The 26,293-nt window shown below is 41.1% G+C and overlaps 1 protein-coding gene across 2 annotated transcripts in view; it reads right to left on the bottom strand.

The window, feature by feature from the left end:
* Positions 1-25,796, bottom strand: part of iqsec1b (IQ motif and Sec7 domain ArfGEF 1b) — a 627,464-nt gene extending 601,668 nt beyond the window's left edge. Inside the window, exon 1 of one of the 2 annotated variants that reach the window (XM_086001715.1) lies at positions 25,291-25,796. In XM_086001715.1, coding sequence (XP_085857841.1) covers positions 25,291-25,544 — 254 coding nt within the window. In that variant the 5' untranslated portion in view covers positions 25,545-25,796. The remainder of the gene's footprint in view (positions 1-25,290) is intronic. The other variant, XM_086001719.1, reaches the window with a different exon arrangement.
* Positions 25,797-26,293: the final 497 nt, after the last annotated feature.

Here is a 26,293-nt window from a genome sequence, read left to right as displayed (position 1 = left end):
CATACCTAAATTCAGAGCATGCAGCATACATGGTTCACTGAAAAGCTGAGTGTGAGCCAAACTAGGATTTGTCCAAATACACCATTACAGCATTCCTAGCTTTTAACCAATTATTTTTTCCAATTTTTACTAGCTTGAATATTAAAGCCCAAGCAACATAGTAAAGAACAAGTCAGAACTGTGCAACTCCAACTTATCCCATTTAGTAAAAAAGCAAAACAAAGTGCAATGCTGGAAATCTGAAACAAAAGCAGAAAATGCTGGAAACACCTAGAAGGTCCATTGGCATCAGTAGACAAAGAGACTAGTCAGCATTTCAGGAATAATCCTTCATCAGAACTGGAAAAAAAACAGCATTTAAAAAAAGGAAAAACAAAAAAAAAACTCTAGTACATCTGTTTTTGTTTCCCTCCCCACCCTTGTTCTGTTCCTCTTTTTAAAATGCTGTACATCTTTACCTTTCTCCCCCCCTCCCCGTTTATCAAAATGTTAAACTTTTGCTTCCCTCCCGCCCCCCCATGTTGGCAGACCTGCTGAATGTTTCCAGCATTTTATTATCTTATTTAGTAATTGCCTGTTCTACTAAAAGATTAGATCCACTCAGCAAACTTGTCATTTTCTAATCATTTAAAGAAACACACATTACATTGCAATTTAATTAAGGCTGTTGCACCATCAAAATAAATTTTTACTTTCCTATTCAAAGATTAGAAGCCTGATCCTAATTTTCATATTTGGTTTCTCGATGTGCCACTTAAAATTCAATCCATATGAATTTTAAGCTGCAATGATCACTTCACCAGCCATAATTAGCAATGAAATATTACAAGTTTGATTTGCTTTCAGCATTTGAGAGTTACAGAATTTTGTCCTTCAACCAAGATAGAAATGTGACTGCCCAAATCACTAACTCGGTCAACACTTTGGTTTAGATGCGTTCCACCTTGCAATCACAAATATTGCATCTCTTAAGCTGGCAAATACAATTAAGTATAGTTTACTAATAAATTGGTGGAAAGCTTGAACCAGTACACTTAGTTTTGTTTCTACCGCTCCTTTTCGGGAATAAAAGGGAACTCGATTCACTGTCATTGGTAAATATAATGGAACAAGCCAGTCATAAATTATTCAGCATAGCTTTGCCTAAATTAATCCATTTACATGTTTGTGTCAGGCTTACATCATTATATAGTTTAGGAGGTAAAATGGTATCCATCATCCTTACATCTGTAATCCGTTTTAACTTATGCACCTCTTACCTTCCCCTCCATCTTTCCCGAGTGAAAATGTCATGCAATCAATGCCAAAGAGCCAACATTTTATGTAAAGGCTACACATTACCACTAACCGAACAGCTGGGAATCTTTAACTTTATAAATCTAACATTTAAAATTCCACATATTTTTTTTCCAAGTTTCTTACAGCACTTCAGTTACATGCAAGGTAATTGAACAGATTTATTGTTCATGCAGTAAAATAGAGGATTATCCAATGAAAATAACACATTTGAACTACCTTGGATTTGAGATTCCATACATATTAGGATAAGCTCATTAAAAACTAGATGGGGAGGGAAAAGGAATAGAAGTGAAAAGAAAGATGATGAGGGGGAATCCAAGAATCAGATAAATGGTTTCCTTTAAGCTTCACTCATGACAGCAGCGTTCCTCTCCTGTTATACAGTGCACAAATATTATTGCCACAGACCAATCTCAGGACAGCCTGCAGGGTGAAGAATGCCCTTGAGGACTTGTTTTTGTGCATTATTTCTACAGCCAGCTTTGTACCACGTCCAAAAGTCAGTTAATAAATAGGACATTATAATCTTATGCCAATCTACAGCGAAGCCTCCCTTATCAGGACTCCGTATCATCTGCCAATGTTTATGGGAAAAACAGATTTGACTTCATGGCACATCTGGTCTATGTATCTTCATTTTTGTTGGATTTACCTTTGAAGCATCTTGTTTTTCTATGTTAAAGGCACACTATAAATGCAAATTGTATTTTTTGTGGTTAAGTGTTGTATTGGTTAGCTTTTCCATGCTCTACCACACATGCAAAACATAAATTTATTAACTTGCAATTATTAGACATGCTTTGGTGGGGAGAGGGTAGGAGTGGAGGAGGGATTGGGGATCTCCTCTATTGTGACAGATAATGGAGGTTCCACTATCTGCAGCTAGGCCCAGAAAAGAACAAAGCCCGTTAGAATTTCTGTCTACTTTGACACCACCTTAAGGGTTCCAACAGTCAGAAAATGTATCTATTTACACAATGGTAAAAATGTAAACATAATTTCAATGACCTGAGGCAAACAAACATGATTTTCTTAGATTTGGATTACAAGCAGCCTCATTAACTGAAGCATTTATAACTCCTTCTCCCATCCTTAAAACAAAGCTAGGTGTATTTGCTGCACTGCCATGCAAAAAGCAGAATTATTTTTGTAAGACAGCTAACCAGCTCCATTTTTAATTCACAATATACTGGTTCACCAAAATTCCATACAAAAGAATTATACAGAAGCTTTATAATAAAGCTAGAACTCTGCTTCAGGCACATGCACTTCTCCTTATTTCTGTACAACGAAGATAAAGCATTGTATAAGATAAAGTTAACACTACACAATTAAATAGTTTTAACACATTAGCAGCTTACATGAAAATTCATTAGTATAAAAGCAACAGCTTTCATTTATCATGATGGTATTCAATACAATACTCCCCCCACCCCCATACTATGATTAAAGACTCAAGGTCATGGGCCTCAAAATGTAAATCATTCCAGGTAATATTTATAGCTTCATATGTATGAAGCAGAGTTCATACCCCGATCTGTAGATTGCTTTATACCTAATTTACTGTACATTGCACAGAACCATATGTTATGCACTGGATCAAAAACAGTCAGACACAAAAATTCTCAGTATAGATGCAACCTTGTTTGCAACTTGGATTTCAGTGTCCATATACGACCTAGCAACTTTTCTTTCTCTCCATACTTTGTTTATTGGACACAAGTTTATTTTGAAAGTTATTCACACATTTTTGTACCTTGATTCATTATTAAAGCAATATTGTAACAGTTAAAATGTTCAAGACATTTGCTATAAATTATACCATAGGCGGGATTACCAAATCACAAGCATGGCAGTTCTGTGCATGCATCCTTAGCATACATTTTGCTAAAATGTAATGCCATACATCAAGGCAACCTATTGGAAAATATCTTGTTTTCCTACCCATGATTAAGTCAGACACTTGAAGGATTCATTAGAAGGCTGCGACTTCAAAATTTAATGATATTCTGGCTGCAATGTGAATCTGCAAAATCAATTCACTTTCCCGGCCAATCAAAAATTGTTCAGACTTTCTTTGGTGGAGTTTTAACGACAACAGTCTAGAATGTAGTTTGAATGGATGATCAGTTTACATATTATTGTAAAATAGAAGGAATATCAAGTGAAAAGCAAGCCACTAATTATTTCAGCAGGATAGAGAAATTATCTGCAATCATGTTTAAATGATGATTTGATGTAAATTACTATTCTACAAGGGATTTTAATCTGAACATTGACAATGAACATTTTTTTAAATATAAAAAAAACCATTTTTAAGTGACCTGGTTTGCCTCTTGCACTCATATAATGGATTCTACAGCTACTCAGGAAAAAAAGAGCTTAGTTCACAAGGTTGGCACTTGGCTTAGAGTCTTTCATCAACGTCAGAGCTAGTGAGGACTTGGAAAGTTGTCTTGGGAGAAGTTACCATAAACTTGGGAAATGTTACCTCATTCCTACCATTCATAAGAGACCAGTAGCTAGAACGAAGGTCCGTGGAATTGGAGTCAATGCCATAGCATGGATAGGAAATAGAAGGCAGCGCTTTAGGCTAAAATGGACATTCTTAAATTGGTAGAAAAAGTGACAAATGGTGCTTACTGAGAAAGCCATGTTAGGCCTCAGCTTTTTACTCTTACAAATGGGAATAGCAAGGAGAATATCCAAGTCTACATGTACTAAGGAAGGATGCATGGTTATTGTAAAGAGAGCAGGCAGCTGGACTTCACCACAGCACTACTGCAGTTGTAGAACACTGGCAAGAACTAATTTAGCATTTTATGTTCAGTGTTAAGCATCCCACCTTAAGAAGAATATAGTAGCTATGCAGTCAGTACAGGGATAACCCACCAGATTGTGCCTAGGTTGAAGGAACTTAGCTATAATTAGAAACTGGGTGTAGTGGCGCTTCTTAGTTTCCAAACAGGCAGGCCACTGGGCTGTGGGGCTTTTAACATCGAGTAGACGCGTGTCGAAATAAAACGTTCCCAAACGTAGCTTTGTCTTTTAAACAGTTTACTATAACACTTAACAAACAGAATTACAAAGCAAACACGTATAAACGAACACGGTCAAAAACTGTACTGCTCCAAACCTCACAGCTTCTGCCTCTTTCACCACGTGCAGTTTAAAACTAAGATGGCTGCACCCATGTGTGGCTTAGGGACTGTTCCATTGTGGCAAGAATGAAGGGGGTGTCGGACTATACTACTGGAGCAAGAAAATAGGGGGTTTCTTAATACAATAAGTCGTTCAGGTAAATTAACTGTATTATGCCATTTAGCCACTATTTTAAAGTATTTTCTTAAGCTTTTATGGCTCTTACGCTGGGTTTGATAGCAATGAGCTGAATGACTTAATAACCAGTAAATCTGTTTTTGATGTGAAGAATGTTGGCCAGGCCATCAAAAAAAAAACTCCCTGCTGTTCTTCAAATAGGGCTACAAGGTCTTCAACAGCCTCCTGAACAGACCTTCAGTTTAACACATCATCCAAGGCGCAGCATTTTCACCAATGCAGCACTCCCTCAATACTATTCTGAAGTGTTATTCTAGATTAATTACTCAGGCAGAGTGTAGGGCTTCAAGCCAACAACCTTTTGGCTCAAGATCAGTGTGCAAAGAACAGAGCCAAGCTGGCACAGTATCTTCCTCTGCTAAAGGGGCTGGAAGTTGGCTGCATTTACAAAGAATCATTGAGGTGGTAGTAGAGTTCTACGGCATAATTTTTAAACATACTGGGCTGGATGTTTATACTGGAATCACTGCCCATTAGAGACCAGGGTATGGAAATTGCCTGTTGGCACAAACTAGACACAGGGAACGATCCCTGCACCAGAATTAAGATCCTCAAGCCTTATCTAAATATTTAGGGTGGGTTGTCAGTGCCCATCGTGTCTCCATGAGCAGCTCTTCAGATGGAAACATGCAATTTCAGGCCACATGTCCCAGGGAGGGGGCGGAGTAGGACAACGGGAGGTAGGCCAATCATAGCTTGCAGCGGCCAGTGGAAGTAGCGTAGAGCCGGGAAGGGCACTCCTGCTCTGCATAGCTCCGGACATTTAAAAAAAAAAAAAAAAAAAGTTTTTTTACTTGCCTTTACAGTGGCAGATGCTGGCGAGGCCCCATCCACATTCCGAAAACCTGAGTGGAGCAGGCCACAGACTTGCTCTGCTCAGGGCAGGTTAATTTCCTGCAAGGGTCCTTAAATAGGAGTTAGGTCCTTCATTGGTATATGCAAAGGGCCAAATGCCTGTTCCAGGTGGATGCCTGAAATTGGCCCCTTTTTATGCCATGTTTCATTCATGTAAAAACATTACTACAACCAAAATTTCATAAACAGCATGAACCACAGTTTATCAACTTGACTTTCTCATGGTCAGTTAAACTCACTTCACAATGTTCTGCAGGGTTTCAGGTGGATTTGTTTCGCAGAAGATACTTCAATATAAAAGTAGAAGTTCGCTTTTAAATTGATGAAATAGCAAACCTTGTGGAGGCCTTCACATCCTTCCTAAAGTGTGGTGACCAGAACGGAGAGCGGCAGCAGCGGGAATCTCGGCGGCAGCAAGCTATAAAAAGGTGAGCCCGAGGCGCGGGTAGATTTACCAATCTCCAAGGGAGAGAAGTAAAAAGTAATCGAAGTGTGACGTCACCAAAAAGCAGGCAAGTGATTGGTTGGTGAGTATTTCTCTTTTTTAAACTTTAACTCTGTGGTTTATACTTTCTAGGGTCTCTGGTGTAGTGGAGACTGTTTGTAAACCAGGGCCCTTAAATATATCATCTAACTGTAGTGAAATTGGTGGGATAGATTTGTTTAATTTAAATTCAATTAATTAAAGGGTAAGTCATGGCAGGACAGCCCGGCCACGTGGTATGCTCCTCCTGCGCTATGTGGGAACTCAGGGACACTTCCTGTGTCCCTGACAACTACATGTGCAGGAAGTGCATCCAGCTGCAGCTACTGACAGACCGCATTGCGGCACTGGAGCTTCGATTGGATGCATACTGGAGCGTTCGCAATGCTCAGGACATCGTGAAAAGCACGTTTACAGAGTTGGACACACCGCAGGTAGAGGTTGGACAGGAAGAAAGGGAATGGGTGACAAACAGGCAGAGTACTTGGCGCAGGCAGGTAGTGCCGGGGGCCCCTCTCAAACAGATAAGCCATCCCCCCCAAAACAGTACTCAAAGTGGTGTATCAGAGGAAGGCAGCAGCAGCCAACTTCCTGGCACCAGGGGTGCCTCTGCTACACAGCACGGGAGGAAAAAGAGGGGTAGAGCTATAGTAATAGGGGATTCTATTGCAAGGGGAATAGATAGGCGTTTCTGCGGCCGCAAACGAGACCCCAGGATGGTGTGTTGCCTCCCTGGTGCAAGGGTCAAGGATGTCTCAGGGCGGCTGCAGAACATCTTGGAAGGAGAGGGTGAACAGCCAGTTGTCGTGGTGTATAGAGGCACCAACAATAGGTAAAAGTGGGATGAGGTCCTAAATGCGGAATATAGGGAGTTAGGAGGTAAATTAAAAAATAGGGCCTCAAAAGTAGTAATCTCAGGATTGCTACCAGTGCCACGTGCTAGTCAGAGTAGAAATAGAAGGATATTTCAGATGAATACGTGGCTAGAGAAATGGTGCAAGGGGGAGGGATTCAAGTTCCTGGGACATTGGAAATGGTTCTGGGGGAGGTGGGACAAGTTCAAACCGGACGGTTTGCACCTGGGCAGGGCTGGAGCCGATGTCCTAGGGGGGAGTGCTTAAACTAAAATGGCAGGGGGTTGGGAACCTGAGCAGGAAGACAGAAAAGGGAAACAAGGATAAAAGCAAAAAAAAATAGGAAGGAGAAAAACCAAAAGTGGCAGTCAGAGAAATCAACGGTTTAAATCAAACGTGGCCACAGTAAATAATTCTAATAGGTCTAAGAGCGTTAAAAAAACCAAGCCTGAAGGCTTTGTGTCTTAATGCGAGGAGCATTCGTAATAAGGTGGATGAATTGGCTGCGCAAATAGAGGTAAATGAATATGATTTGGTTGGGATTACGGAAACGTGGCTCAAGGATGGCCAAGACTGGGAACTCAACATCCAGGGGTATTCGATATTCAGGAAAGATAGGCAAAAAGGAAAGGGAGGTGGGGTAGCATTGCTGGTTAAAGAAGGGATTAACACAATTGTAATGAAGGATATTAGCTCTGATGTGGAATCTGTATGGGTAGAGTTGAGAAATACTAAAGGGGAAGAAAACGTTAGTGGGAGTGGTATGTAGACCTCCAAACAGTAAGGTGGAGGTTGGGGATGGCATTAAAAGGGAAATTAAAGAAGCGTGCAATAAGGGCACAGCAGTCATCATGGGTGACTTTAATCTACATATAGATTGGGCTAACCAAATTAGTAACAATGTGGAGGAGGAATTCCTGGAGTGTTTACAGGATGGCTTCCTGGACCAATATGTCAAGGAACCAACCAGAGATCAGGCCATCTTAGACTGGGTATTATGTAACGAGAAAGGATTAATTAGCAATCTTGTTGTACGAGGCCCCTTGGGTCGGAGCGATAATATGATCGAATTCTTCATTAAGATGGAGAATGAAGTAGTTGACTCAGAGACAAGGGTCCTCATTTAAATAAAGGAAACTATGATGGTCCGAGGAGCGAGTTGGGTAGGATTGATTGGGGAATGTCACTCAAAGGGTTGATGGTGGATAGGAAATGGCAAACATTCAAAGACCGAATGGATGAACTACAGAATTTGTTCATCCCAGTTTGGCATAAAAATAAAACAAAAAAGGTGACTCAACCGTGGCTAACAAGGGAAATTAGGGATAGCATAAGATCCAAGGAGAGGACATATAAATTGGCCAGAAAAAGCAATAATCCTGAGGATTGGGAGCAGTTTAGGATTTAGCAAAGGAGGACAAATGGATTAATTATAAAGGGAAAATAGAATATGAGTGTAAGCTAGCAGGGAACATAAAAACTGACTATAAAAGCTTTTATAGATATGTGGAGAGAGAAAGATTGGTGAAGTCAAGCGTAGGTCCCTTACAGTCAGAATCAGGGGAATTAAGAAATGGCAGACCAACTAAATACATATTTTGGTTCTGTCTTCACAAAGGAGGACACAAATAACCTCCCAGAGATGCCGGGGAACATAGGGTCTGATGAAAGGGTCTGATGAAAGGGAGGAACCGAAAGAAATCAGTATTTGTAGAGAAATGGTGTTAGGAAAATTGATGGGACTGAAGGCCGGTAAATCCCCAGGGCCTGATAATCTACATCCTAGGGTACTTAGGGAAGTGGCCCTAGAAATAGTAGATGCATTGCTGGTCATCTTCCAGAACTCGATAGACTCTGGAACAGTACCCATGGATTGGAGGGTAGCTAATGTTACCCCACTATTCAAAAAAAGGTGGTAGAGAAAAAGTGGGGAATTATCGACCGGTAAGCCTGACAAAGGTAGTGGGGAAAATGCTAGAGTCCATTATAAAAGATGTAATAGCAGAGCACTTGGAAAGCAGTGACAGGATCGGACAAAGTCAACATGGATTTACAAAAGGTAAATCATGCTTGACTAATCTACGGGAATTTTTTTGAGGATGTAACTGGTAAAATAGATAAGGGAGAATTAGTGGATGTGGTGTATTTGGAATTTCAGAAGGTTTTCAATAAGGTCCCGCATAAGAGATTAGCATGCAAAATTAAGACACATGGGATTGGGGGCAAGGTATTGACTTGGATAGAGAACTGGTTGGCAGACAGAAAGCAAAGAGTTGGAATAAACGGCTCTTTTTCTGAGTGGCAGGCAGTGACTAGTGGGGTACCACAGGGATCGGTCTATGGACCCCAGCTATTCACAATATATATTACTGATCTAGATGAGGGAACTAGATGTAATATCTCCAAGTTTGCAGACGACACAAAGCTGGGTGGGCGTGTGTGCTGTGAGGAGGATGCCGAGAAACTCCAGGATGATTTGGACAGGTTGGGTGATTGAGCAGAAGCATGGCAGATGCAATAGAACGTGGATAAATGCGAGGTTATCCACTTTGGTGTCAAAAACAGGAAGGCAGATTATTATCTGAATGGCAATAGATTGGGAGAAGGGGAAGTGCAGAGACCTGGGTGTTCTTGTGCACCAGTCGCTAAAAGTAACCGCCTGCTGCACCTGCATGCTTAAGAAGGCAAATGGTATGTTGGCCTTCGTAGCAAGAGGGTTCAAGTACAGGAACAAGGATGTCTTGCTGTAGTTGTACAGCGGCTTGGTGAGACCACACTGAGTATTGTGTGCAGTTTTGGTCGCCTTATCTGAGGAAGGATGTTCTTGCCATGGAAGGAGTGCAGTGAAGATTCACCAAGCGGATACTTGGGATGGCAGGAATGACGTACGAGGAGAGATTGGGTCGATTGGGCTTGTACTTGCTGGAGTTTAGATGAGAGGGGATCTCATCGAAACTTATAAAATTCTAACAGGACTAGGCAGACTGGATGCTGGAAGGATGTTCCCAATGGTTAGGGAGTCCAGAACTAGGGGTCAGTCTAAAGATAAGGAGTAAGCCATTTAGGACAGAGGTGAGGAGGAATTTCTTCACCCAGAGAGTGGTGAACCTGTGGAATTCTCTACCACAGAAGGCAGTTGAGGCCAATTCATTAAATATATTCAAGAAGGAGTTGGATATATTTCTTAAGACTAAAGGGATCAAGGGATATGGGGAGAAAGCAGGGACAGGGTACTGAGTTTGGATGATCAGCCATGATCTCATTGAATGGCGGAGCAGGCTCGAGGGGCCGAATGGCCTACTCCTATCTATGTTTCTTCTTGACTACACTCCAAATTAAGCATAAAAATACTTAAATGTGGAATGCTAGCGTCATTAATATCGTTCTGTCTAAACATTAGCTTCTCTACCAGTAATACTTCACCACCTTGATTTTCTTCCTCAACTCCTGCCTCAATGTGCAGCAATTCCTCCCTCTGGCACTGAATCAGTAATGCCAACCCCACTGTCTCAAAAGTCATGAGATTTTGTAAGAAATCGTGAGTTGCTATTTTTTGTTTTATAGACCTCATGAATGGCTTTATTTACTCTCCAACAGGTCACAGCTCTTACAAAAACTATATTAGTACATCTGAAAGTTTGCAAAGCCATCTTATTGGTTGGAACAGATTGGCAACCAGTGATTGCAACTAGCCATCCAATTTGGCTCTATTAAAGAGGGTGTGGGTGAAACTTTAATTGTATTATTTTAAATTTAAATCATGCAGCGCTAAATGCTGGATGTATTTCAGGTTTATTACATGGCCAGAGTGTGGGCAAAGAAGCTTTCAATTTCAGGAGTATAACACCTTCCTATACTTTGCACACCAAGATGGTGGAGGATTTTGCTGCCAAATTTTAATGATTCCACTCAGGCTGGGATGAAATAATTGAAAAACATTTAAATTTTCATCTCCATGATTTCCAAAGTTAAATAAAGCAAGTTGCAAGGTTTACAATTAAAACACTCATTGTACAAGCACACATGGAATGTGTCACTACGAAATTGCAAATTTCTGTTATCTCCAGTGCCCAGTCCCATTACTGAGGGAATGGAGTCAAATTTCAGCTATTTTTAAGAGAAAGGGTAGGAATTCCAGAGCATCCAAGGCAATAAATGCTTTCAGCCATCTGAATAAACACTTTGTTAATATATTTTCTCCTTATTTTCTCCCCAAGCATTGGCTTATGGTTGTGTTGATTTGAGCCCAATGGTAGTATCCCTCTTCTATATCGGTTTGTACTGAAGCTTGATCAGCCAGGCTAGAGATTGGATTACAACTTCCTGGTTCCACAGCTGAGCAAACCAATGAGCAGGCAGGTTGTTTTTCAAATGAGCCAACAGGAAGTGAGCTCATGCCAAGCCTTTGAATCAGTGGGTAGAGAAGGGGCAGCCATGAAGACAGGATGGGCCCTTGGAGGCAAGCAAGTTAAGTTGCCCTGGAAACTCTTATCCTCAGCATTCCCATTACTACAGATACTAAACCTCATTTTCTTCTCCAATCTGGTCGATCATTGATCTCACTGGAGGGATCGCTTACTCAAAAGGCCCAAGTTGCATTCAGAAATAACGAGATAGACCAAAGCTCAGGCAACACAAGTCACTTACTAAGATCAGATAAATCACGACATAGGCAGTGACTCAACTGCTGCAGTTCAACCTTCCAACTCCACTCCGCCGACCATGTTGCAATGGTGTTCAATGCACGCATGCAGTCTTTGTATCTCAAATGACTCCAAGTACAGAGTTTGGATGGGGGGGGGGGGGGGGGGTAAACCACTGATGGAACACCAATGGGAGACAGTAGCTATGGGGCAAACCAACTCAGGGACCCCCTGAAATCTTCTAATGAATCACTAGGGGGCCACAGACCGCCCCCGCCCCCGAGAAGCCATGACCCAACCCCATGTGCCCCTAGCAACCAATCAGGAGGTTATGCTGAACAAGAAACAAAAATCATGATTTTTCCTGAGTGGAATCGCGAGTTAAGAGTGAGAAATCGCCTGTCTTGCGATTAGTTGGCATTACTGCTGAATTGTCTTCACTAGGGCAGCCACAACCAGAGAGTCTCTGCAAACTGCCTCTTCCCAAATGAGAGATCCAAAACTTCTTTTATAAAGAGTGTGATTCAATATTAGTTCCCAACTTCTTTCCCTGCTTTTATCACAAATGTCAGGTTGGGTTGGACAGGTCTCAAGCCAAACTAGTGGGGAGTGACCCACATCATTAACATGAAGCTGGGATTCTGACTGGGCTCCTTGCACTGGTTCCCTCAAGGAGACTGTTTTACACTGTTTGGGTTGATATTGCATGGTATAAAACTCCAGCACAGCATCAAACCAGGTTTCCTTAGTTTTCAGGGGTTTGTTTGATGATTTGGATATTTGATGCACTTACACAGCGCTGATTTTGTATTCAATGTGAATTATCTCCTAGCTGGGCAATATAAACAAAAGAACTGCTGACAGCAAATGGACTGATCAAAGACTGGTAGCTGCAGTGCAACTGCAGCCTAAAATAATTTAGAAGCCACATATCCAAATTACAAGGCACCTTTTTAATTAATGGAAGCAAATTACAAGAGTTCAATACAATTAAAATGGCATGTTGAATTTCTATTGTGGTTTTCAGTAGGAAAGTTAAGTACATCTTATTGTTCAGGAAATAAATCAGAATCATTTGTTATGCTGAAATATCAAGTTAGCAAACTCGAAATACCTGTAATTCAAGTGCTACACCACACTGAAAGTAATGCTTTAAACGCTTAAGAATTCTTTATCTAAATCGAAGAATTCTTCTACAAAATTCTCAATTAACTAAAAACTTGCATTTATATAACGCCTTACTGTCAATGAAGCACTTTTGAAGTGTAGTCACTGTTGTAATGTAGGAACAACAGCAGCCAATTTGCACACAGTAAGCTCCCACAAACAGCAACGTGATAAGAACCAGATAATCTGTTTTTAGTGATGTTGAGTGAGGGATAAACATTGGCCAGAACACCAAGGATAACTCCCCTGCTCGTCTTCGGAATAGTGCCACGAGATCCTTCACGTCCACCTGAGCACGCAGACCATGTCCATGGACATGGTTTAACGTCTCATCCGAAAGATGGCACTGCCAACTGTGCAGCACCTCAATACTACACTGTAGCCTAGATCAGCCTAGATTTTTGCACATTCACAACCACTCAAGGATCCAGAATTTTTTTTAATGTACTAATAATTAGATGCTTACAGTGCAGTAATGAAATGCTACTTATGCATATCTTTTAAAAATGTTTAAGTAACTCCAATTTATAAAACATTGGTCGCACTTTCTAAAATGGTCTCTGGGTAAAAGGTAACATATTTAGCTTTACTCGGAAACCATATAATCATCCAGAAACCATTAGGTTATGCTAATATTAAACAGTCCTACAATTTCAAAGAAAATCAAAACCATGACAGAAGGATCAAAATCTCAGCTTCTATAAATTTTGTTGAAACTAGATACTTGTAAACAAAGTAATTAGAAGACCAAGTTAAAAAAAAAAACTACAGCCAAGCCACATTGCACGTCAATGGTTACTGACCAAAGTACAAATGATGAAAGATGTTTACCAACTGTGAACTGTTAAGGTGGCATCCAAATGTTGTTGCAAAATTGTGGCCGACTAAAAAGTAGCAGCTTCAAACTTTTTATATTTTTACAACACTATCCTATTGCTGTTGGTGACAACTGCAGTAATGGGAAGAAAAAGTGCAAAAAGAAATTCCACTATGTTCACCAGTTACGTGCATCTAAAAAAAATCCAATGCATCATAAAAAAAATGTACAAATTTTTAGTGTACAATAGAAAGTGACGTATAGGAATAATAGTTGTCGTTTACTTTTCCACCAGTTTTCTCCACCACCCCCAAGGTCGTGCTATTTCACAAGAGTACAGCAGACTATTGCATCACATTGCAGGGAAGGACTGGAATGAGAAGCATTAGTAAAAACAACAGATTCCACCTTCATCTTATATCCATGTTTCCAGCAATGGTCCCTGACTAACTATCAGAATCAGGAACTGTAGATAATGCTCCCCTCCCTTACCCAAGGGTGCCAAGGTTGGTTGTTTGTACCCTACAGTTGGCCCAACGGAGATCAGTTAACGCCGCCTTCTTGAATCACTGCAGTCCGTGTGATCACGGTACTCCCACAGTGCTGTTGTTAGGTAGGAAGTTCCAGGATTTTGACCCAACAACAATGAAGGAACAGTGATATATGTCCAAGTCAGGATGGTGTGTGACTGCTGCCCTTGTGTCGAAGTCACTGATTTGGGAGGTGGTCAAAAAAGCCTTGGAGAGTTGCTGCAGTGCATCTTGTAGATGGCCCACACTGCACCCATCATCAAGTGGCGATGGTGGAGAGAGTGAATGTTTAAGGTGGTGGATGAGGTGCCGATCAACCGGGCTGCTTTGTCCGGGATGGAGTCAAGCTTCTTGAATGTTGAAGCTGCACCTATCCAGGCAGTTGGAGTATTTCATTACATTCTTGCCTTGTAGATGGTGGAAAGGCTTTGGGGAGTCAGCTGATGAGTCACTCGCCACAGAATACCTAGCCTCTGACCCACTCTTGTTGCCACAGTATGTGTGTGGCTGGTCCAGTTAAGTTTCTGGTCAATGGTGACCCCCAGGATGTTGATAATGGGGGATTTGGCAATGGTAATGCCATTGAATGTCAAGGGGAGGTGGTTAGACTCTTGCTTGTTGGAGATAGTCATTGCCTGGCACGTCTGTGGCACAAATGTTACCAGTCACTTATCAGCCCAAGTCTGAACGTTGTCCAGGTCTTGTTGCGTGCAGGCATGGACTGCTTAGCTATCTGAGGAGTTGTGAATGGCGCTGAACACTGCAGTCATCAGCGAACATCCCCATTTCTGACCTTATGTTGGAGGGAAGGTCATTGATGAAGCAGCTGAAGATGGTTGGGCCTAGGACACTGCCCTGAGGAACTCCTGCAGTGATGTCCTGGGGCTGTGATGATTGACCTTCAACCACCACAACCATCTTCCTTTGTGCTTGGTATGACTCCAGCCAGTGGAGAGTTTCACCCCTCCCCCCAATTCCCAGTGACTTCAGTTTTATTAGGGCTCCTTGATGCCACAGTCAAATACTGCCTTGATGTCAAGGTGTCACTCTCACCTCACCTCTGGAATTCAGTTCCTTTGTCCATGTTTGGACCAAGGCTGTAATGAGGTTGGGAGCAAAGTGGTCTTGGTGGAACCCAAACTGGGCATCAGTAAGCAGGAAGTGCCGCTTGATAGCGCAGAATGTTGATGGTGGTGGTGGTGGTGGGGGGGGGGGGAAAAAGAGAGGAAGGAAGGAATTCAATAATGCCACTTAACAGCAAGGGAAGGCGGTTTGACTCTCTTGGAGAAGGTGGTCATTGCCTGTAAGTTGTGTGGTGCAAATTTTACTTGCCACTCATCAGCCAAGCCTGAATGTCATCCAGGTTTTGATGCATGCAGGCATGGACTGCTTCATTATCTGAGGAATTGCAAATGAAACTGAACCCTATGCAATATCAGCAAACATCCCCACTTCTGACTGGATCATGGAGGGAAGGTCATATGTCACATTGTTAGATATAAAACAATCTTACAATGTTATATAGTTTTGAGCTGAAGCTTGAAACCGATACATGACCAAATAAATAAACTCTGAATAGGATATGATTCATCATTTACTTAAAAATTCAACTGTAGTCCTAAAGGACACATTTCCAGCTTAGCGGCAGGTGACTATCTTATGCATTATATGGTATAGCATTCCTGTTCTAATACAATAGCATATCTAATTTATTGCAACCGAGTCCATGGGAAAAGTGCTAGAATATAAACTAAAATCCATCACAAAACAAGCATTTAATTTTAGATTCCAAGCTGGAGCCTGAAACTTAGAAGCATAATGCTGACTTGCAGTTCAATCTGGAAATTTAGAAGCAGCTACAATTTTCTGGATTCCCACAGGGAATACTTAAGCAGCAGTCTTAAAAAAGATATTGGCAGGCTAGCAGCTATAAAACACCACAATTGTACCCCAGACTACTCGCAAGTAATGCCATAAGTATTTGTACATGTCCACAAGTATGTACAAAGAAAACTTACCTCTAATATTTGAGAGATACATATCTATAGATATAGCTAGATCTTAATAACACTGCATGAGTTCCCAGAGCAAGAAAGTATTTTCTTTAGCAAGGAGAATTGCGGTTGTGGGAATTAGGTAGAGCACTTCAATTCATTGGCGGGGAGTTTGTGCGTTCCCCTTTTGTTCCTTTCTTAGCAGGGCAACTCTGGAATGAGAATACAAAGAACAGCAGAAAAGGGAACACTCCAAATGTTTAAAATTACTTTGGGTGGGGAGACAGAGAAGAAACATAATTTTTCACTTGCTCCAAGTGTATCAAAGTTTCTTTCCTTCTGCAGGAGACTTTATCCCATCTGAAGCAGATGAAGGATCTAAAGGATTTATAGAATTTTGACAAATTCCTGGGCAAGCCAGCAGGTAGGGTCTTTGCCCTCGGAGCTGTGCAACACGTGCACTGCGCTCGATTCATTGTTACTTCCCCCAATAGATTTTCAATTCCCAATGACCTTGGCAGTTTTCAGCCTACAGCAGCTCATTGGATACTTTTATTGAGCCAGCTAAAAGTGAGAAAACAAGTGAGGATTCAGCAAAAAGGAAGTCAAGGCAGACCACAAGGTAAGGCAGCATGCCCTGGTTATTGAGACTTCATATTGCATCATAACAACAGCACATTATGTGAAGCCAAGTCCTTTTCCAGGGCAGTTGTGTTTTCCAGGTGCTAAGGATATTCATAGCAGGATGGATGATTTAAAGAAGGGCGTGAGTAAAAGGAACCATCATCACTTTACCTGTTTGAATTATCATGGATAAGAAGTAATGTTCCCTCAGAGAAACTACCTTCATCTGACGAACAAATGCAAGAGTAAGATTAAAGGTGCCAGAGTACTCATCTTTATCCTGTTAGCTATTAGAGGGTCAGATGGGAACAGCAGAATTATTGACCTAAAATGAATGATTGAAGGACCTTTGCAAAAAGGAGGGGGGGTGGGGGGAGATTTTGGTTACCCATTTATTCAGTGGTCAGCGCTAAATATTTGCAAATGTTAATGTGGTTTCTTAGTTTAGAATGTTAGTGAGGCCAGTAAGGAAAATAATTCACCAGATAGTCCTTAGCAGTGATCCCGAGGTGATATTGGACTTGTGTGGGGAAGTAGCTGGGATTGTAACATTACATTTAAAAAGGTAAATTAGCTAATTTGATGTTTATGCCAGATTTTAGGAGACCTGAATTTGAGAGCATGGGGGAAAATTTGGGTAAGATTTATTGGTGGATGATGCTAGGTAGGGATAACTGCAGTACAAATGACAAATGGAGGAGAACATTTAAAATCCTACTTATGGACAAGAAAGCCATGCATGTCCTTCAGATTAAAAGCAGAGTTCATGGTAAAATTGAAACCAGAATGGCTTAGCTGCAATGTCCAAAGACAAACTAAAGCTGAAGTAGTTTATCAGGTACAAGAAAAATAGCTCTTAAGATAATAGGGATAGGCTCAATTGAGGGCAACAAAATCTGTCAACAGATTGGCCAGCAGAGCAATGAAAAAAAGCCAATTGCAACTAGACCTGGCCTGATGGCAAGACTTTTTTGTTAAGTTAAGAGTCAGAGAGTGAAGAAGAACTACATTGGGCCTTTGAGCAATCCTGCAGGGCATACAGTATTTGGGTAGAGTCCAAGGTGCTGATTAGTGAAAACAGATACAAAGTAACCAAAGATGATGCTGAGATGACAATACTGATTGACAGATGTGATGCTAAAATAGAATTTGATGACAGTTAGGATTAACACTCCAGTTTTGGTTTCATTACACAGTGGTGGATATTGAAGGCCTGGAGAAAGTCAATAGGAGGGCTGGCATAATACCCAGTCTTGGAGCGCTTGGCTATTAGGTCCCAGTTTGTTGAGCTTGGCCTATTTCCAATGAAGGTAGGTAGACTTCAAAAATATATTAGGGCCTTTAAAAATGAACAGAATAGACTTGGTTTGGGTGAATAGGTGTTTTTAAGCAAGTTAAGGAAGGGAGAACTAGGGGCCATGAGTACAAAAGCATGGCGTTTGGTTACTAGCCAGGAAGTATGTCTTTTCACAGAGAGTAATAATCTTTTAAAATAGATTGTCAGAACATGTAGAAAGTATGGATTTGCTACAGGCCTTCCAAGGGATCTAGAGGAGATCCCATGAGAAGATAGAAAGCAGGTGGGTTAGCTGTGACTACTGATAAGTTTCTGCAGTCTCAGAGAGCTTCTTTAGACTGTTTTTGAATGTTAGAAGCATTTTCCAGAGCTTTCTTTTCTGAATAGTCTTGCCTCTGCCAAGAGATTGCCTGACTTTTGGAGGAGTATGGGGGTGGCGGGGGGGGGGTTGGATTGTTGGCATATATAGGCTGCATCATGTATTGATGTGACAGAATGGATAGACCAGTTAATCACTTATTTTCTCTCTCAAGTTTGCACTGGCCTGTACAGTGATTGAGCCAGTGACCTTGGCATTATTAGGTCTAACCAACCGAGCAAATCGTCTCTTCCTGTCCTTTTCCATGTTTGTTTGTTCTGTCACTCAACAAGGGCGAGATTTAAAAGCAGCTGACAATTCATTGAAATTTCCCCTCAACAATTAACCTCTAATTTACACTAGTCCCTAATTAGACCACTTCTCCACAGGAAGTATCTGAGGAGTGGCCTTAAAAAAGGACATTCCAGGTTAAACACAGCTCCATATTTGCAGCTAAGCATGACATCCATGCTCCAGATTCCAGGCTATGAGCAAGTTAGTTTTTATTAAAACTTTATAGTGCAATTTTAGTTGGTGTAATCAGTCACCTGAGAACTCATTTTTAATGTGGAAGCAAGTCATCCTCGGTTCCGAGGGACTGCCTAAGAGAGAGAGGGTGTAATTAGGACAACATTGTTCCAAAAATATTGCAAGTTAAAGGCAAAATCCTGCATTTCAATTCTATTTCGTAGATTACATCATTAGAAATCCAGACTCAAACATTATCTAATCAACATTCTTATTGCAATAATGAACTTGGGAGCTGAACAAAAAGTGCATTTAAAATTATTTTATTCACGAGCCTATTCATTCTGATGGACAGCAGGGTTGTCGGATGTAGAAACATCTCAGTCAGTTTTACTGGCCTAACACCTTAACACTCCTTCCCACTCACCTGATCTTGTTAATCGCTTATGCTACATTCTTTCCTAAGGTTTTATACCACAAACTCTCCAACCACCATGCATCCAACCTCCAACATGACCCAATCACCTTTTTAAACAAATCTTACATTTATACACTCTCAACCTTCTGCCTCATGAAACATGCACTATTGCTCACCAACACAAAAACTGCCTACCCCCAAACAGAGAAACTATTACTAACAGGCCTACTGTGGTGTTGCTGTCAGCAAGTTGGAGGTTTAATAACAGGGGTTATGCCAAGTAGTATCAGGAATACTAATTTTTCAGCATTGCTGAATCTACAAGTACAGCATTACTGGGATGAGGGTTCTCAGGAGCAGTCAGTGTTTTGAAAGGGTCCCAGATTACAGCAGAGGGGAGAGTTCAAGGAACAATGGGGCATACCCCGAGATATGCGATCACAGAAAAAGGATCCTGGAATCTGCGAGCATTACAGATTGAGAGACCAACACAAGGAAACACAGGGAAAGTTACAGCTCCAGCTTTTTCCAGTTCTGAAGGGTCCCAGACCTGAAACGTTAACTCTGTTTCTCTCTCCATGGATGCTGCCTGGCCTGCTGAGTATTTCCAGCATTTTGTTATTATTTCAGATTTCCAGCATCCACAGTATTTTGCAATTATATATTAGTGTTTGGTTCACTGCCACCTCTCTTCTAGGAATGCCTACCTTGAAGAAGTTCTGCTCTTCTCTCCGACAGGAGTTCCGTTTATCTATTCAACCTTGTTCATCTTCATTGCTTTCAGTTTCCCTTCTCATTTTTGACCAGGTATCTGCCAAGACTCGGTTTCACAGCCACATCTCTTTCCTCAGTAACGGTCTCCGGTTCAGAGCCCCCCCCCTCCACCGTCTCTGCACCTGCTTAATATGTTACATCTCCAGCTTTTTCCAGTTCTGAAGGGTCCCAGACCTGAAACGTTAACTCTGTTTCTCTCTCCACGGATGCTGCCTGGCCTGCTGAATATTTCCAGCATTTTCTGTTATTACAAATCAACCTGTATTTACAAGCTCCAACCAGAAGATTGCCCCCTTCAAAAATACACAAGACACAATACAAAGCCTGTACCTGTACTTCATAAAAAATTCAGTTTAGACCCAACACTTGACCTGAATTTGGTGCCTTAAAAGAAAGAGATCTTGACCAGGTATGGTTCTAAAGAAATAAAAAGAAGATCTTGATAGTGACAGAAACTGAGTTTTCTCATGGGGAAAACTAAATTTGCTAGAAGATTGAAAGAAAAAATTAACAAAAAGTTGGATTTACACAAAAACAATCCAAGTATTAATCAATATCAGAAGTACATAAACCTGCGACTACTTTTTGAAACCACATCCAGGATGAAACCCCTACAACCCAAATAACCAACAACTAGCATTTATATAGTACTCTTGACACAGCTAAATGCCACAATGGTGGTCCAGAGACCCAGGGGAAGGGTACAGAGTAAAAGAAAGACACTGAGCAGCAATTGAGAGAAAAGAATTGGGGAAGCTGATGGTTAGAGATACATTATGAGCAGGCTATTGGAGGTGAAGAGACACAGCAAGACAAAAGGAGTTTAGGAAGAGAATTGCAGAGATATAAATTGTTGAAGGCTTCGCCACTGATGGTGAGGGAGAAAAAAAATATAGGGATTGGGATAAGAGTACACAATAGACCAGAGTCACAGATCAGAGTGCAAGCGGGTACCTAGAACTGGAGAAAGCCACAGGTGTACAGCAAAGCCACAGAGGGATTGCAAGCAAGAACTTTAAAATACACTTTGTAATCACCGTTTGTTTAAGTTATTCAGACTCGACCAAATCTATGTAAAAGTTATTCAACACAGAAAGGTAAACAGGTGTTCCAAACATAGTACTCATTTCCATATTCATTAACAGCTGAAGCTCATTTCCTAAGAGTATTTATTTCCTTTAACTACTTGTCATGAAGTAGTAGCTTTTTAGATTTGTTTTTATCAAGGCCAATGAAGTATTGAGTTTCATATATACTACAGTACTAATGTCGGTTCTTGAGAGGTACTGCAGCTAGTGGGCAAAATGTCAGTGTTGCGGTTAAGGGTTTCTCCCAACTCATGTGTTCATAACTAAGGCAGTTTCCTTCAACAGATCAGAGTCGATGACATGTTGGAAATGGAATAGAATTCCACAGCACTGTCACTTTTTTTTGCACTATTGCACAGTGGAGACGACGTAAGCCACCACCACATTCTCTTGCTTATTCCAAACAAAATGTATAATATGGGCTGACAGTAACAGTTGAATTTGTTTACAAACTTACGCAGAAGCAAAACACAAGAAACTAACAATACTCACTTACTACAGGAACGGTTTCAAAACAGAGTCTTTAGAAGTTCAGTCCAATTACTTTTAAGCCTTTTGGCATGTGCCATTACATCAGACAAAGATCTCCACAGAACCTCTAGATTAGAATGTTGAAATTGTACTCTATACACCAAAGCCCAAGTCAATAAAAACTATCAAGAAAAGCAGTGGTCCTAGAACCGACCCCTGGGGAACACCACTGTATACCTCCCTCCAGTCTGAAAAACAAACTATTCACCACTAGGTTTCCTGTCACTTAGCCAATTTTGTATCCATGCTGCCACTGTCCCTTTTATTCCATGGGCTTCAACTTTGCCGACAAACTGATTATGTGGCACTTTATCAAATGCCTTTTGGAAGTCAATGTACACATCAACTGCATTGCCTTCATCAACCCTCTGTTACCTCATTAAAAAACCTCGATCAAGTTAGTTTAAACACGATTTGCCTTTAACAAATCCATGCTGGCTTTCCTTAATTAATCCACACTTGTCCCACGTGGCTGTTAAGCTTCCCCACCACCAATGCTAAACTAACTGGCCTGTAGTTGCTGGGTTTATCTGTACACCCTTTTTTGAACAAGGGTGTAACATTTGCAATTCTCCACTCCTCTGGCACCAGAGTGCATCGTCACCCCGGGCAATGTAATTCTAATTTGATAAGTTTTATTTAGGTTCTATTTAAGTTCTATTTAATTTACAGGTAATTTGGTTCAATAAAAGAGGATCCCCATATCTATGGAGGATTGAAAGATTATGGCAAGTACCTCCACAATTTCCACCTTTACTTCCCTCAGCGTCCTAGGATGCATCCCATCCGGTCTACTGCAAGAACAGCCAGTACCTCCTCTATCAATTTTTAGCCATCCAGTATAGGCATAGGCACAATATGTTTGAACTGGCATCACATTTCAAAGTATGCCATGTCAGATGCTAAAAAGTAAAAGCTCACTTAATTTGGCAAAAATGTGTTTTATTCCTGCTTCTCACCGTGACTGAAAATTGTGCTAAAATAACATTTTACTGCATAATAGAGAAATATATACAGCAGACAACACTAAAATGTGGGTATACGTGAAGGACGGAGGAAAGGCAACAAATCATGCGTGAACTATGATAAATCTTGATCAGCAGGCTTCATTAAATAAGCCAGTAAAATGTCTGGCACTGTATGCAAGACGGTAGTCCAGGCTGCTTAAAATAAGGGCTGGCTTGTTGGGCCAAATAGGATTTTTTTTTTTGGAGAAGGACCATATTATGACATTTAAAAGTTGCTGTCTAAACTAATTGAATTTACATAATCCAATCCATTTTCCATTGCATGTTGAAGTCAGAAAACCTACATTTATAACTTTGCAGAGCATCTTTCCTTCAAAATGTGGAGGAGTTTACCCACCACACAGTAGTTGGTCTTCGTGGCTCAAATCTGCTGCAGGAAACGTGTGAGAAAATACAATGTATAATGACGTCTGACCACAACATCTTCGATCTCAAAAAAGGTGGCGAGAGAAACATGGCGCCACCTCGCCCGCGCTCGCCGTCAGCGCGCAAGCGCGCCGCTAGATCTTCCCGCCCAGCGGAAAGGCGCAGCTCCGCCGCGGACAGCAGCGCTCGCCCTCTCCAGACTCAAGATCAGATCACAGCGACAGTAATGATCAGAAAGAGCAAACACAACAAAACATTACTAAAATAAATATCCAACCAATATCAAAATCACAAAAAAAAATGTAGCGTTGCAAATCCAACACCACAGCAAACAAGTGCACTCAGCCCTTGTCGCTCCGAGCATCAACTCAGCCTTCCCTGATCTGAGAATATTAAAGCTAACCTTTACCGCAGAGCTAGCTTTCGGTGATTTTTTTTTAATTGAACGTGCCATTAGCTGCATTGTGGAATTCTAAATCATATCTACTTTTGAGTACATACACATGTTGGTGCCCTTTTATATCGGAATTTAGCAGTGCTAGCTTTAACTTGTGTTACAGCTGAATGGCATTTTGCCCACTGTCATGTATCGATCTCTCTCAGTACATCAACGGATAGGTGTTCTGTTTGTGCTTACACGTGAACTATTTTGTTGCCCTTCCTTTCTGTTCTTAAGTGGTCTGCTGATGGATAACGGTGGAGTTAAAATGTCCTTTTTAAAAATAATAATTCTTAAGGCTCACTTTAGCTAAAGGAATACCAGAGCGTTAAATGAAAGGGGTCACTGGGAAATTGCAGATTGTAATGCATTAGTCGTAAAATAAAAAAAGGACGCTTGTTTGGAGTATTTTAACACTAAGAATGACAGTCGCGCTGTTTAAACTGGTAGTGGTGGAATCCAAGTTATTCCGTCGTAAATCTTGAGCAGCTGTGAGGACACTGCCGCCTGGTTATTTCATTCATCCAAACACAAGCGTAAATCAATCGAGAGTTATTTACATCGTTGAAATACATAAACCTCGAAAGCATTTTATTATAACTATACAAGGACATCCTCAACACCCGCAAGCTTAAAAGTATCGGAAAAGCCAAGGCCATTGTTCCATTTGAGAATACTAAAAATATCACGGATTACGGATTAAGCAAAGCGACTTATCAGAACACTGCCCTAAATGCCAAGATACCACAGATGTTAACGGATCTCATGACGGTTTCACTGAAACAGCATTTCACTCCACTTCTGACGACCAGAAAGTCCTCTTAGCGCTTAAATAAAGATCGTTCCAGATTTTGAAATGCTTCGCAATAAACTGGGGCGACTCTACTCTGTTGGTGTTTTACGAGGTTGACAGAAACTGCATGCGTTCGATTTATTGCTTCATCGCACATATTCAAAAAATATTAATCTGAATACCCCACTACGTTTGACTAAAACACCTGGGAGGTACGAAACGCTCGGCATTTGTGGTTCTGAATACTAAAGTTATCCTCTCTTTCGTCTCAGGTCACGTAGAGTACTTGGGCAGCCGAGAATAACAGATAACCCTAAAGCGTTTAGTTAAGAACTAGAATTTAGACTTTTAATGTTGGTTTGGGAGGAAATATGAATCATCGGTTTTAATTTTGTGTTAAAGTCTTCACAAAAATGAAATTCAATTCACAGCCAAAAAACCCCTCAAAACTATGCTGATCTCCATTATCTTATAATCACATTGTTTACGTGCCGGCATGATTAAAAGGTTCCCTCTTTAAAACGGTCTCCATTCCGCTTAATACGCCAGTAAATGAATGAAAGCAAGAGCCCCGTTTAAAAAAAACGCAGAAGCTTCACTTTCTGCAGCTGCTTCCGAAATGACAATAATAAAGTCGAGAGCAATGGGCACGGTCATATGATCACTCGATTCCTTGTAAAGCGAATCACTGGAAATGCATTAAAATTACCCCGACTATAAGAGGCTTAAGAGGAAAGGCTCAGCTTTGTAGCGAGACTTGATTGCAAACATCCCTTGTTTATCCGAGTGTCTGTCTCTGTGCCCGTACAACTTAAAATCAGTGCATGCTACTCCGTCCCTGCTCCTTGGCTTTATACCCGCTTTGGAATAAAAACATACTGTAGTTTGCCTTATACTAACTATTTCTATGGCATATTGGAGAAAGCCCACACTTTAAGAATATCATTCATTATTGTCGATATTGTACATTATGAGATGCCTACACTTCAGATTGACAACTTGCAAACCTTTAGCAACCCGTTATGGTGCGCAAAATGCAATCTTAGCCCGGGATAACGGGTAACACTTGGCAAATGTAATTCTATCGGATGTATAATCCGGCACAGAGTATCAGCAGATCTTACTTTTCTTGTTTTAAGTCCTCTTTAATTGATGCCAGTGGCGTATAATTGGTGCCCTGCAAACGGCAAGTGGCCAGATGCCGCTGGTGCTCCTCTTTGAGAGAGGCGTTCTCCTTCCACAGCTCGGCCACTTGCTGCTCCAGCTCCTCGATGCGCTTCTTCTGGTTCTCAAGCAACTCTTGCTGGGTCTCGATTATTTTATTCAGCTCTTTGAGATATTCCACGGCTCGGTTCGGGTTCTCCGCTGCGCCTTCCATGGCGAGCAAATGCCGTGCATAAGTCCGTGTGTCCGCGGGAAAACAAATCACAGCTTTTCCTTAATACCTGAGGTAAACGCAAAACGCCTTTTCCCAGCTGCTTTCCGCCATTGTTTGTTTTGCACTGAGTGAGTGAAGTGAGTGAGCGTGTGGCTGGAGATTTGGCCACAGCCGCATGCCGTCCAGCTGAGCTCAATGTTCATCACACGCACCGCCTCAACGTGCGTTTCACCAGCCAGCTAGACTTAATTGAGGGAACTACATTTAAAAAGGCAATTGCCAGTCTCATTTCCTATCTTACAACGTCTGTTTTGCACATCTCTTTAAGGTAAAATGTGAAAAGAAGCCAATGAGGATGTTCAAAGGACGGAGTCAAGCTTTAACTTCGAATTCTAACTCTTAGTGGGTCCCACCAAATTAGGTGGCTAAGGGGAAGAACATAGCTAGTAAATTTTAATTTAATTTGTTAAGTTTTATTTAAACGTTTATTAGATTTTTAGTTAGTTTATTTGTTTAATGTATTTTTGGTTTAACACAAAGAGGAAGAACATAGCTAGTTTGCCAAGACAATCGTGCTTAGATAGTGAAACAGCACTGTAACAGAATTTCTGCAAGCTGCAGTTTAAAATAATCACTTTGCAAACTTTGTCGTGCAGCCTATTTAATCACTCAACAATTCAAATTAATAAAATGCAACACAACACACATAACTGCAATACATGTTTTACACCAGATAGTTCTAAAATACG

Source organism: Somniosus microcephalus, chromosome 11 (assembly GCF_052327205.1).
Source record: "Somniosus microcephalus isolate GS21.2 chromosome 11, FLI_Smic_1.0, whole genome shotgun sequence".
NCBI classification, from domain to species: Eukaryota; Metazoa; Chordata; class Chondrichthyes; order Squaliformes; family Somniosidae; genus Somniosus; species Somniosus microcephalus.
This window is presented reverse-complemented; position numbering and strand designations above follow the sequence as displayed.